The sequence below is a fragment of the Uloborus diversus genome, chromosome 4 (assembly GCF_026930045.1).
Source record: "Uloborus diversus isolate 005 chromosome 4, Udiv.v.3.1, whole genome shotgun sequence".
Lineage (NCBI taxonomy): Eukaryota > Metazoa > Arthropoda > Arachnida > Araneae > Uloboridae > Uloborus > Uloborus diversus.
Genome location: NC_072734.1, coordinates 71,980,589 through 71,995,978, shown reverse-complemented (window position 1 = coordinate 71,995,978; position 15,390 = coordinate 71,980,589). Strand labels below are relative to the sequence as shown.

General features: G+C 30.6%; 1 protein-coding gene across 2 annotated transcripts in view; it reads right to left on the bottom strand.

The window, feature by feature from the left end:
• Positions 1-15,390, bottom strand: part of LOC129221399 (poly(ADP-ribose) glycohydrolase-like) — a 67,941-nt gene that overhangs the window by 23,748 nt on the left and 28,803 nt on the right. Inside the window, exons 6-11 of one of the 2 annotated variants that reach the window (XM_054855871.1) lie at positions 14,095-14,184; positions 13,759-13,878; positions 9,839-9,922; positions 5,332-5,406; positions 1,268-1,360; positions 654-832 (exon numbers count right to left, since the gene is read on the bottom strand). In XM_054855871.1, coding sequence (XP_054711846.1) covers positions 654-832; positions 1,268-1,360; positions 5,332-5,406; positions 9,839-9,922; positions 13,759-13,878; positions 14,095-14,184 — 641 coding nt within the window. The remainder of the gene's footprint in view (positions 1-653; positions 833-1,267; positions 1,361-5,331; positions 5,407-9,838; positions 9,923-13,758; positions 13,879-14,094; positions 14,185-15,390) is intronic. The other variant, XM_054855872.1, reaches the window with a different exon arrangement.

Here is a 15,390-nt window from a genome sequence, read left to right as displayed (position 1 = left end):
TGAAGATAACTACCTCACTCGTTTTAAAAATAATTTCCTCTATTGAGTCCTAAGCTGATTGAAAATTTTATATACAGCACAAAAACAGGTTTGAGTGTATAAAACAAGACATTAATTTTCCCAATGCAAATCATCTTTGCAAGGCCCCTAAAATAGATGAATCTGCCTGGTACTTAAGTCTAACCTACACCTAAGAGTTAAATTGTGTGGCAAGAGAGATCATGTAATAATCATACAATAACGAGCACATGAACATAAAGATTTGAAGAGAGACATTCTTAATTTACAGAATGATAAAAGACGAACATACACATACTAACACCAATAAGAAAAGATATTCAACAACATTTTTTTTAAATAAGAAGAAATATTGCAATAGTCTCCAGAGTTGCCCGATCTTCAGATATAATGTGTAAAATGAGCCGAAAATGGAGAGGCCCAACAGTCTTTAGTAAAATTGCCCACCAGCATATTAATTTTCAAAATTTTGCAACTGAATTTTAATTTTGTGAAATTTAAAGATTTTAAATGAATTTCGGTTTTATTACTTTGTGTGTGGAGAGTAGTCTGACTTGAATAAATGTTCCAAATTGCAGTGAAGTAGCAATTTGAAGTCGGAGTGTTACAATAATAAATCATTTTTGAATTTTTACCTATTGAAGTTGATATCAGGATAACGGGAAAATTCATGGGGTTGATTCCATCTTTGTCTTTTGCTTCCCAAATTTCTACGAGGAAATGTACAAAAAAATGCATTTGACAAGAGACATCCAATTTGCTTCTGAGACATTGTAATACAATGATTGTTGGATTCTTTCAACAATGGTATTGGCTGTTAAAAAAAGGAAAAATGTTTTTTAATGTTTAACACAAACAAACAAAAAAAAAAAAAAAAACTGATAATTGACCACTAATTCAGAAAACAAGAAGCTAGTTTAATAAAGGAAGAAAAAAACTCAGATACAGGGGTATGACATGACATTTGCTGAACAAGGAAAAATGTTTTTCAACAATACAGCCAGCGCTCAATAGAATGACAGTAGCGTTTCCGTAGTAGCAGTGATTTCCAAACTGTAGGCCCCGCCTTCCAAGGGGAACATAGAATAATTTTAAATGGGCATGCAGCTCTAAGACAGTTTTGAATGAAAATTAATCAAGTAAACACCAAAATTCACAAGATTACAAAAAATTTATTGCATAAAAACATAAAAATACCATCTATTTAAAATGTTTTTAACAATTTATGTATTGGTGGTACATATTTTACCTGTGTACAAATTGCAGGTAAAGCTAATGCAAGTTTTTTCATTGCTGGCAATAATGTCTGAAACAAATATTGGCGTTCTTCTTCATTCAAATGCTGAAAAAAAAAAACAATTTTAATACAAACTGCTGTAATTATAAATATAAATTGCAATAACATTAATTTTGGTAAAAAAAATACTAAGTAATAAAAAAAATATATTATATATACAGGATGTTCCGTTTCAACCTGCAAGACATTTATTTTCGTAACTATTAGTCCTAGATGTATACTTCTAATTGCAAAAATGTTCAAAATTAGATGCAGAGTTAAGATATTGAAAGTTTGAAGCAAAATAAAAATGAGTCAAAAAATAAAATAACCTTTTATACAGGCTCTAGGTCCCCTAACTAATATTTAGAGAAATAATCTCTCCATTAACAACTATTACTGACACAAAAAACTTGACATTTGTGCGACCAAAACTCAAGGAGATATTCCAGTTTAAAGTTTTAAGAGACCATACAGAAGATGAGATTGGAACTTATTGCTCTTCCAGAAGAATGACAGGTCTTCAAAGTAAGAAAAACAAGGTATTCGTATTTTTCATTGCTATTCAAAAATAAATGCAAATGTTATGCCGTGATACACAAACACACGCTACAAAACCTCGAATAATTTGAAAAATTACACTCAATGCACACATGTAATTTTAAACACTTGTTAACCACTATATTTTCCCCCAAAAGGTGTTATAGACAGCGAGTGAAAAGAGGTGTAAGTCACAAAACGCAACGTATCATATCTCGTGAATATTGGTCATACTAATTTCAAACTGGTAATTTGAATATCATTGCAAATCTAAATATCAGATATTTAATGAACTTTGGTACTAAATTCAGATTGAAAAATACCTGCAAACTTCGTAAAGCAATTTTTGTTTTTAGGGAAAACGTTCTACAATTTATTAAGAAAGCTGCATATTCACACTCCATACCTTTTGAGGCTTTCCAGGAATGGAAAGATCAGTTAATTGCAGAGTTCAAAGCATTTTTCACGAAACAAATCAACAGCAAAGAATACAATTACCAAAATTTGAAAAAAGATGACAACGAATATATAAACAATTAGAAAAAAAGTTTTATTTTTGTTCCAATTGACAAAGCAGCCAACAACTATGCTATCATCTGTAAACAATTCTACATCAACAGAGTTTTGCAAGAACTCAACTCCTCGTTCTACTATATCAAATCTAACCTCAGCACTGATAGTATTCTAAAGCAGCTCATTGCATATAAAAAACTCTGCAACTGCAAGTTTTCCTACAACTTTCCCCATTTCAAATTGTCGATCTCTGCCTTTTATTTTCATGACACCCAAATTCCATGAAACGCCAATTAAATTCTGTTTCATTTGCTTAACAACGGGAAGTATCGGTAGAAATATAAACATTAATTTTCAACTGATTTTAAAACAAATTTATGGTTTTTTTTTTTTTTTTTTTGAAAAACAAATATATGCATACTAGCTACTTCTGGAGTATTGACAACAGCTTTGAAATTATTGGAAAATTACAATGTACACCCAAATCTGTTCATACTTTTGACTTCGAAAATTTGTTTTGTAACATTTCTATTGATGATTTATACAAAATTCTATTAAAACTTTTTGATACTTTTCACATTGCTGAGAAGCTTGGAATTGATAAGAATTTTTTCGACAGTATCTGCCATTTCTGTTTTTTCAACAATTTCGTTACTTTCAATGATTCTATTTTTAAACAGGTTCATAAAATTGGAATGGGCACAAATTACTCTAGCACGGCCGCAAATCTATATCTATTTTTCTACGAATTCAAATACACGGTTCAATATAACAAAAGATACAATATTTTTAGGTATATCGACGACATTCTGATCCTCAATAGTAACTTAGAAGATAAGTTCATTCTAATTTACTCACAAAGCTTACAATTAAACAAAGTCAATGAGACATACATTCCACTAATTTTTTGGACATTTCTTTCAAAATTGATAAATCTGGGCTTATCACCGATGTCTACGATAAAAGAGATTACTTCAATTTTTTCACTAATAGTATGCCACATTGGTATAGCAATCTACATAAAAAAGTTTTTATAAATATAATAATTGGACAATTAAGCAGATTTTTTAGGATTTGTAATAACAACGTTCATTTCAGCAAACGATGTTTTAAATTTGCTGCAAATTTATAATACTACAATTTTTATCCTGCCAATTTTACCTTCTTTTACTTTAATTTATTCAAAAAATCTTTTATAAAAAATCGAAAACTAGTCTCTGCCCAAATAACTGCGAATGGCAACAGGTCCGCTGTAGGCATGAATGATGGTATACGCTTAAAATCTTATGCAAGGGAGGCGTTTCTTGGATGCTGAGCCTTCAGTCAACTGTCGGAAATGGAATGAAACTGGATTTGGTTTAAATGGATGACTGATTTCTTGGAGTTCTCGTTCTATTATCAGAATGGGTAAGTTCACTGCTTTCTTTTTTGCAGGTCAGAGTTGGGGGGGGGGGGGGGGTTGGACTTGTACATGTCAGCATTTAAAAAAACTCGTTAATTCTTATAAAAAGTTAATACTTAACAAATTTATCACGTTCAATATGGCAAGTTAATACTTAATAATATGATAAGAATGCAAATGCACTATGACATGTACATTACCAACCTCTATAGAAACCTGCAAATTAATATATTATGCCAACTGCTCCAGCTCTTTGATAACGTAGCAGTTAATGCCCATTCTAAAATTCTAAAGTTCATATTGTTCAACTTTGCATAGTTTTTCAATTTATACTGTTATTATTCTTATATGTTTCTTGTTGTTTTTGTTTCATACACTTGCTAGTGTGCCACTTACGAGTGAGACTTTAAATGAGATATATATATTTATGTGGTGCCGACCATGGGACATCCTGGTACACTTGCTTAGTCATTCTCACCATTTAGCTCATTTGTGTATGCAAAACTTGCCAAGAGATGATGACGTAGACACCGGCGACAAAACAAACAACTCCAAGGGCGGTAAAACTTTTTTGATTAGTTAATCACTTAGATGAGACGAAAGATGTAGGATGTGATATTAAGACCAGCAGCAAGAGAGCTGCACTCCTACATTGTAATCATTTTTGTAAATATTAGTTATGTGTAGTTAAGTTGTCATTAAACATTTAGTATCTATTCATCGAGAATTGTGTCATCATTGAGTGGTGTTATAAGTAAATATAACCATTTCTATAGTTATTATCAGTAGCTCGGCGACCCATATATATATACATATGGGGATAAAGAATATTTATCTTACCAGTTACCATATGTATAGCCAACCAACAATAATAAAATCACAACTGATAACTTAAGTAAACAATCAAACAAAAAAATACTTGTAAAAGTGAATTTAGAGTTTTTACAGCCCAATAATTTAAAAAAAAATACATAAAAGTGCATTTTTATTTAAAATGTGCACTATTAAAAAGCAGCTTTTGATAACCAAATTTACCTATACAAGCTCCCATGACAGAGAGTACAAATACAGATATTTTTAAAAATTCAAGTTAAAAGAAAATCCTGATAACAGAACAAAAATTTTTTAACTAAACATTTTTTCTTTAACTTTACAATGAATTCAATGAGAACATGTATATTAGAAGAATTTTTGGTAAAGTTATGCTAATTGAGAGAAAAATCTTCACGAAACACACTTAAGGAAATGAATTCAGTGACATATAAAATGCTGGACAAAGTGTAGAAAGGAAATTATATTGAGAAATAAATGCATTTCTCATAAAATAAATTATCATCTTAATAAAATCATCTTATGTATGTCGTTTTCCAATGAGTGAAATGAAGAGGTGGTAGAGATAGTAAATAGATATTTTGTAGACCTCTCCAACTCACACTTAAGGGAATTCACACGAAAAGGTTGGAACAATCTTACTGAACTAAAATGAATAAGCATATTTTTAAAATTAAAAAAAATGCATGCTTATACAAATAGGCCGTGAACTTTCATCTTGCCAAATACTTTAAAATAAACTTGTTAATACCTCACGAATGTAATAATGTAAACCATCAAAGTTCCATTTTCCAATGTACTGACGATTGTATCGCATGATTGCTGCCTAAATAATAGAAAGCATAATTAGACATTTAAATTTTACTGTAGTACAAATCATAACATCATTAATGTTATACAAGTTCATGAAAATAAATCATGAATCAGTGAAAAGGGTACAATTGAAGAACTTGAAAGATAGATGTAACTGTGAAAATCAGCTTTAGTTTTGATTATATGGGTCATTCCCCAAAATGTGTACCTTTTCTGTCACACGCCTTTTACAGAAAAAACTTCAAGGAACAATTCATTTAACAATGCTTTTTAATTTCATCAAAAATATATCTATTTGAACCTGCCAACTATTTTTCAATAATAATTTTAATTTTAGTATATTTTTGGTTCACAATATGTGAATTCTCACTTTCGTGGCATGTCACACACCTTGTGTGACTGTTTATGCTGCTTAATAACTTGTTTAATTAAAAGTATACATTTATTTATTTATTATTCCTTTTAGAAGTGTCTCAAATACTAATTAAGTATGTTTAATTTTTTAATATTGTGTTTTAGTTCGTTTTTTTAGGATATGTAGTCATGTCACACAAAAAATTCTTACCTCCGTTACCTAAACACAAAATAACATTCCTCATTAACATGTGGCAGCAATGACATCAAATTTTATTTTTCATGATACAAGGGAACCCCCTTGTTTATTTTCAGCCATAATTGAACTTGTAAGATTTTTGTCGAAAAACAAGGAGATAGATTTTGCTGTAAAAACTTAGTGTGGTTATGCTGACTTCTCACCTACGTGAACTCAAATTTCAGGGATGTAAAATAATGTAAAAAAAGAAGTGAACATGTTTTCATATGCTTAACATGTGCAGATTGTAGCAACAAAGAAAAAAACATATTTCCCTGAAAAATGTATCCATTAGGACTATATTAATGGAAAATTCCTCACCTCCGGGACAGACCATATCAATGTCATCATTTGCGAGGTGAAAAATGATGGAGGGGAAATACATCAATCTTAGGCATTCTACCACAATTATGAATTGCCAGTATATTCTCAGATTTACCAAATACTATTTTTAGCACACATTTGAACTAAAATGATAACTACTAATTAAGCCGCACTTTAATAAAGAGAGCTTAATATTAAATTCCCACTAATCATTAAAATAGCTCATAGTTTGCGTAATTAACAAAACTACTACTTTGATATTAAATTGGCCTGAGCTTTTATAAACATTTTTTTAAAAATTCTTTTTCTTTTAAATTTCCGTGAACAAGGCATTTTTTCTTTTTTTTTAAATTCATGAGTAAAATAATTGGAACTTAGCTGGGCCATTGGTTAAGGTTACTTCTGGTAGATAACACTTTCATGTAAGAGTAGAAAAAAAGAAAACAAAAGGTTTCGAAATAGAAAAGTATTTGAATTCAAAAGTTACGTTTTCTGGAGAATAACTCATATATTTCTTTTCTATGTTACACACACAGGAACCCACAATTTTCTTCTTTTGGGTCATTCTCCAGAAAATGTAACTTTCGAACGCAAATATTTTTCAATTTCGAAACCTTTTTTTTTTTTTTTTTCCATTCTTACACCAAAGTGTTACCTACTAGAAGTAACCATAAACAATGGCCCAGCTAAGTTCCAATTATTTTACTCATAAATTAAAAAAAAAAAAATTAAAAAATGCATTGTTCACGGATATAAAAAGAAGAAAAAACTTTTAATATTTAAAAACCGAGACCAATTCAATATCAAAGTAGTAATTTTGTTAATTGTGCAAACAATCAGCTATTTTAATGATTATTGGGAGCATAATATTAAGCTCTCTTAGTTGAAGCACAGCTTAATCAGTAGTTTCAAATGTATGTCAAAAAACAGTATTCAGTAAATTTGAGGATATACTGGCAATTTATAATTTTGGTAGAATGCTTATTATTGATGTATTTCCCCTCAATCATTTATTTTTACCTCAGAAATAATGACATTGATAAGGTCTGTCACGGAAGTGTGGAATTTTCCATTAATATAAGCCTAATACATACATTTTTTAAGGGATTTTTTTTTTTCGTTGCTACAATCAGCACATGTTAAGCATATGAAAACATATGCACTTCTTTTTTTACATTAATTTACGTCCCTGAAATTCAAGTTCACAGAGGTGAGAATTCCCACTAACCACACTTGGTTTTTAAAACAAAATCTTTTTTCTTGTTTTTCAACAAAAATCTTACTACTTCTTTATGGCTGAAAATAAACAAGGGGGGCTCCTTTTTATGATGGGAAATGATAAGTAATGTCATTACTGCAATCTGTAAATGAGAAATGACATTTTGTGTCTGGGCAATGGACGTGAGAATTTATTGTGTAACGTAATTCCTTAGCCTACTAAAATGAACTAAAACACAATGTTTAAAAGTTAAATATACTTAAACAATTAGTATTTGGGACACTTGTGAAAGAAATAACAAGTATATATATATATATATATATAATAATAATAATAAAAGTGAAAAATATTGAAAAGACCACACCAAGAGCCCATAGATGCGCAACGCAGCAAAACTAAAAAGCCAAGGAAATATAAAATTAAGCAAACAGAATTGCAAATATTAAACAAATTATAAATAATTAATGATGAGAAAAAGGAAAATTGCAAACAGCTATTAAGTAGAAAAAGATAAAGTATGCATCCAGAGCTCATCAGCCGTGGAGGATTCATTAAATATGGTCAAAAGACCAAAATTTTTAACTAAGAACTAAAAGAGAATGTTTAAGCTCCAGTACATGCAGTATAGAGTAACAATGGGAAAAAGCACCACTTGTTAAACTAAAAACAATAAACTAGAGCTCAAACCTAAAACTAAAAGCAGGGGGTTTCGTCTCGACTAATTAGGAAAACAAGTTCCGATAATTAGCCTTCCACGGGACAGTACCTGCCTATAACAAAATTGTCTTACCTTGAAATCCACGTAAACTCAGCCCAATCCATTGTTCAACATGATAAAAATACATTCCAGTTGTCAACATAACATAAAAACATAAAAACATATCCAGAAATCAATCCATAAACATACCGAGTCGCCTGTTTCCCACATGTAAAAAATTCATCCACCCAGGCAACTCGGTATGTTTATGGATTGATTTCTGGATATGTTTTTATGTTTTTTATGTTACGTTGACAACTGGAATGTATTTTTATCATGTTGAACAATGGATTGGGCTGAGTTTGCGTGGATTTCAAGGTAAGACAATTTTGTTATAGGCAGGTACTGTCCCGTGGAAGGCTAATTATCGGAACTTGTTTTCCTAATTAGTCGAGACAAAACCCCCTGCTTTTAGTTTTAGGTTTGAGCTCTAGTTTATTGTTTTTAGTTTAACAAGTGGTGCTTTTGCCCATTGTTACTCTATATTGCATGTACTGGAGCTTAAACATTCTCTTTTAGTTATTAGTTAAAATTTTTTGGTCTTTTGACCATATTTAATGAATCCTCCACGGTTGACGAGCTCTGGATTCATAATTTATCTTTTTCTAATTAATAGCTGTTTGCAATTTTCCTTTTTCTCATCATTAATTATTTATAATTCGTTTAATATTTGCAATTCTGTTTGCTTAATTTTATATATATATATATATATATAGGTGTGTGACATGCCACGGAGGTGAGAATTCACATGCTGTAAACCAAAAATATATTAAAATAAAAATTATTAAAAAAATGGTTGCAGGTTTAAATAGATATATTTTTGATGAAATTAAAATCATTGTTAAATGAATTGTTCCTTAATGTTTTTACTGTAAAAGGCGAGTGACAGAAAAGATACACTCTTTGAAGAATGACCCTTATTTTCCCTACTTTTTTGTTTCACATTTAGCAGAAGAGCAAGCACAAGAAAGGCTCCTGCATCCTGTTGTTCTAACAACATACTGATTTACCTTTAGGAAGAGAAGTTGGTTCCAGACGTTGTCTCCAGTGAAAGTAACCCCCCCCCCCCAAGACTGTCTTCACATGGCAGTGAATTAGTTTATATCTACCTGTTTGAAAAGTTGATCAACTAATTACCATGTTTGAAGCAAGCTTTAGGAAACCATGCATTGCCAGTAAGTATGGGAGAGGTGGTAAGTTAATTTCTATGTAGGGGGTCGTCAAAGAAAAGTCTGGGAGAAAGATGGTGATTCCCAACAATAGACCGTGTAGAATACATTAGAGGGCTGCCCTACAGTTTGGATTACAAAAATCATTATGCAAATTCAAACTATACTGCTTAGGACCAAAAAATTTGCAAATTTTAAAATTTTGTAAATTTTAGGTCCTTTATTTGTTTAGAAATTTTGAGTTGTGTAAAAAGATCACCTTTATTTTTAAATGCCTCTTCACTTATACATAAAAGAAAATAAAAATAGCAAGATACCTAGTGATACCGGTAAAAACAATTTTTCATAATTTATTTTGATTCATGTCAAAACAAGTCAAATTACCTGAAGGTGTTGAGATGATTCAATGTCTTCACTTAAACTTTTGCAAATTACTCCCCATCTGCTTCTTATTTCTTGGTGACCATTCTAAAGAAAAACCATTTCAAAATAATACTTTCGTTACAAACAAAAAAAAAAGTCCTAGCAGTTACGATGTAAAACACTTATAGAGTTTAATTTATTAATAGCAATAGGAAAAAATGTAAAAGTTTAAATTTTCAGTTTTATATTAACGATTTACCACAAATGTAAATGTAGAGCTCATACAGACCTAAGAAGAAAACCTGAGCTGAAAAACTTTTTAATGACTTTTTACAAAATAGTTCAGCATAGAGAATGTGCAATAACACAAAACTAATTTATAGTGCTTGTAGACTGAAAAATGACAACTAAAAAATGTGTCCATTCCATGACTAAAAAATATGAATGGGAAAGGTTTTACATCACATCAACTGTAACATCTAACTCTACACATTGTTTGTAACAACTTAAAAATAAATAAATAAATAAAAATAAGTATAATAATACACATCACAACATTATCTGGTACACAAGAAAACGTTAAATTTATTTATGTTTCAAATAGCAATCACTTTTGTTTGCCAAGTCAGCTGTCATAGAGAGGGAGGAGATGGCATTGGGATTCAATTCAGCCATAAAAAAAAAGAACAAAGAGGTGTTTGGACATCTACCCGGGTGTGTAAAATTCGAAACCTGGCTGTGTAAAAGGAGAGGAAGGAAAGGTCAAACTCGGCTGAATTGCCACTTATGATAGTTTTTTTAATTTTCATTTTAAACTACCCTTATTGGCATCTTTATCTCAAGGTTGGCAAGTTTCTTCACAAATGGGAAAAACCAGCAGAGAGAAATAAGTTTGTTTCAAATAGAAGAAATGGAAGAAACTTATTTTGAAAATTATCATATAAGTTGCAATTTTTTACGATAACGCAAATGTATTTCTGAAGAAAATATGTGCATATAGTTAGACCTATAAACATTAATTACAGGTGATAAATCAGTAACCAAATAGCTCAATACTAATATCAACTTCAAATTAAACAGCACACATTGTATGACAACATTTATAGATTTCACAAAAATTAGAAGTTACAGAAAAATTGATTACACTTTAAGTCTCTAATGCAACTAAGTGAAATCTATACTTTCAGGGCTATTTATAGCATATTTGAAAGACTTCACAATTAACATAATTAAAAAATATATACTTTGGCTAAAAATTACTGTGTCACACATGCTTCCTGAAAGTTTAAACTAACATACATGGGAAAATATTTAAAAATATTAGCACAATAATACTTTAAAATTAGTGGTCCAATACATATGCTGGAAAAAATAAATAAATAAATTATGGACAAAATCTTGAGTATAATATTATATATAGAATAGAAAAAATAGATTATGTTTTTCAGAACAATTATTTGGTATTTTTCTAACCAGAAATTGAAAATTATTTCCTGTAAATTCCTGTGAAAGTTAAAAGCTTACTTAAAAGTAGTTGGTTTATTTTTCCTAAATACCATTTCTAATGTTAATGATGCTTATAGCTCTAGACTAGCAATTCTGAACGATAGCGACTGGCTATCAAGTGAAAAAAAAAATGAAGACCCTTTTGCACTTCTAATAGCCCCCCCCCCCCCCCCATTTAAAAAAAAAAAAAATGCACACAGCGCTAAAGAAGTAAATAACCTAGTCGCTTCAGTAACATTAACAACAAATTTAATGATTATAATACTCTACAAAAATAACTAACAGAGTTTCACTGGATATATTTTTTCAATATGAAGATTTTAGCATAAATACAAATATAGACAACTATAACTAAATGAAAGCAAATGTGAGAACTCATGCAGGTTTTGATTTATTAATTAGCCAGAAAATTTTTGTCACCTGCCTGACACAATATTTTTCAAGAGAGCTTGGAATTGTAAAAAGTTGTAAAGAACCTTTTACCAAAAAGAAAAATCATAATTGTAAAAACAACCATTTTTAAATGAGAGTAGATATAAAAAAATCAGGAATCACTGATTTTGTTACTTATATTGAAAAAAATATTTGGTCAGAAATGAACAACAAATTTAGTAAAAAATCAAGATAATGCTTACTAGAGACTCAAGAGAAGGGCTCAAACAGGATTGGAAGCATGTTGTCCGTAGCTCGATATTATTTTTTTGGCAAAAAAAAAAAGAAACCACTTGTTTGCCACTTTTGGTAGCGATTTTCAATGATATGGTCTCTCCCCTTGGCACCACTAATCTAGAGCCCTGATGGTGCTATCTTTTTATGTTTGATTTAATTATTTTAAGAATTTAATTATGCTAGTTTAATATATTTAAGTTTTTAAACAACTGCGTTGTTTTCTGTTGGTTTTGTCCTGTTCCTTCTATTTGTTCTAATGTTTCCCATTTCTTCCAGTTACCTCCATGGAAGAAACTGTTTTCTTCTAGAAGAACCCAACCCTGCTTTAGCCCTACCTGTCATCCTAGGTGTTAGGTTAAATACTTGCACTCCAATGAGGGCAATGCATTAAAGATCAAATAAGAACTGGCAGAGAATCATACAATCAAAAGACAGAAACTTGCACTATGTTCGGTTAGTTATTAGGGTCTGGTGGGAGAAAATGGTCAATGGGGGTAAAGTGGTGATAGGTCGAATAGAAGGCAATAGCTTGGAAATGTTCGAATGAATGTGAAAATTTTATTTCAGAGTAGGGCAGTTAGAAACTACATTTTCAACAGGAAATTTTACAACTGGAAAAACTACATGTATATAAGCAACATACATTGTATGTATGTATATACTCGATACATGCACTGGTGTATACATGTAAATGTAAGTATATACGTCTATACAGGTATATAATCGTGCTTACACATAAATACGTATATACTAATGCTTCTGTATATGCACGTGAGTAGACATGTACAAAAACGCACTGAATGTACCGACGAATTAACTTGTGTATACTCGTATATATATTGTATGTACACTTATACATGCCTACATGCATCTACTATACACGTACATACTCAGGTATGCACAAATATACTCGAGATACAAGAGCATACACGCATATTATGTTGGTTTTTGCGCTTATATACTCGTATATAAACAGGACAAGCGTATACACGTGTAGACACCTATATACTCCTGTAGGTAATCACACATACATACTTATATACTCGTGTATCCACGTGTATACTTGAATAGGCATATGCATGTATCTGATGTATGCATGTGTCCACTCATATATAAACGTGTTTACTCATGTTTACACAACATGCATTTCCTCGTGTACACACACATATACTTGTGCATATACTTCTAACAATAAAAATGACCGAAATATACAAATACTAGGGTTATTTATAATGGTTTTGCATAACTATGACCACTGTACTCCATGCTATGACCACTTCCCCCACCCCATGGATGGGGGAAGTGGTCATAAATGAAAGTGTTATAAAACTACTTTAATCAATTTTTTCCCCTAAAATTCTTTGTACTCTATTCTTTTATAATGCAATGTAAAATAACAACAAAAAAATTTGAAGTGTTTAAAGAATTTATTGCATTTATTATCCACCTAAATTGAAAACCTGCGATTTTATGACCACTTTACCCCACCAGACCCTATAGAATTCACTGAGCAACAATTAAACAAGAGCAGCCTATCTTTTGAGTATTCAATATTTCATGCATCAAGGAAACTACCAAAACCGACACTACATAGGGAAAAACTATATAAAAAAACACAATAACTGAAGTGTTCCAGTTACTATGAAGATAAACTAAAGTTAAAGCTTGAGGAAATGCATTAAAATGTTACACAAAATGTTGATGTATACATTACTTCCATTAACATTTGCCAGAAAAAAATTTAAAAAAAAGGAAAAAAATCTTACCAAATCTGTGACTGGATATTTATTTTGAGGTGAACAAGGCATGCGAACATGATTCTCATCCCATTTGTCCTGGTATGAAATTGGAAAAGGACGGGGTGCTTTACCTTCAATAATGTGAGGCTGTATGGCAAAAAATGTAGCTTTAGAAAAGGGAAACTTGTCAAGATTTAATTTTATTCATAAACTAATTTCTTACCTAAAAATTAAAAAAAAAAATAAAAATTTTTTACTAAAAATATTTTCTTTTTACTAGGAAAATCAAATAGCATTATAGTTTATTTTCAGAAATGTAAAAATAACTTACTGTAGATCTATTATGAACAAGAAAACAATTACCGAAAACATAATTGAGTGGTTTTCCAATGGCTCTAATTCTGGCAAAGGTATCTTGCAATCTGGACTTCTGTTTAGAAATGAAAGTTGTTCCTAAATAGACGAAATATTCCTTATAGCAAATTAAATAATAACATATTAAACACTAATAAAAATAATCAAAAATTGATGATGCAAGTCAATTGATAGAATAAAACTACCTACGTGATAAAATTGACACTAATAAAGCACAAAATAGTAATTTTTGTGGTTTAATAACATTGATTTTATCACTTACCTTCAGTGTTCCAAAATACATTAAGTATTTCTTATTGCAAAATAAAGTAAAACAAATAATAGAAATCATCAAAAATGTATAATACAAGTCAGTTGACAGAACAAAACATAAAATTGATAAAATTGACAATAATAAAATAAAAAATTGTAATTTTTGTGGTTTGATAACGTTGATTTTATCACTTATTTTTTCTGCGCAAAGGTTCTTTTTATTTTCTATAAAATACTACATTACAATCAAAACAGTACACTATAGGTGTTATTCTTTAACAACAAATACAGTAAAAACCAAATTTGGATTAAAAAACTTCAAAAAATGTTGCACAGGAGAAAAAAATTCACTTCCACTAAAGGCAATGCTTGTGGCCCTACGAATGTGATTTCTTTAAGTATATTGATAAAGCTACATATTGGGTTTGTTAATTTTCTGTAATTCCAAAGCTGCCCAGGAAGCGATAGAAAATGGGACACTAGAAGCTTATGCAAGGTATCCATCATAACTTAAGAGATAATTTACTACCCAAAGAAAAGCTGCACATAAAATTGGATGCCTGTACAGGTTGGTATAAAAAGGGAATGTAGAATTGGATTATGTTAACAAAAGCGGCAAAAAACTTTAACTCTGAATCTGTTGTTGTTGCTGATCCCCTTGATCTAGACCCCAAAACCAAGTCCAAGAGATCATGTCGTACTAAAAGATCAAAGATAATCCCACTCTCATCCGACAGTCGCCCCACAGAGACACTGATACAGCAAATAATATGAAAGGGAGAGGCAATAGCCGACTCTGAATCTTTCAGCATAATACATTTACTAAATGCTAACAAATTTGCTAGATATAGACTAAAAGAAAACCCCACCATAAAGGATATTCAACAATGTAGCATCAAAGCACAGAGGATTATAGTCAAGACTTTTTTCACGGGTTAGAACTCAACACCTGAATGTTATGATTAAAATACCTAGATACTAGAACTTACAAATCATGTAGAAACTGTCTAAGAGAAGAATTCACCCTTGAAC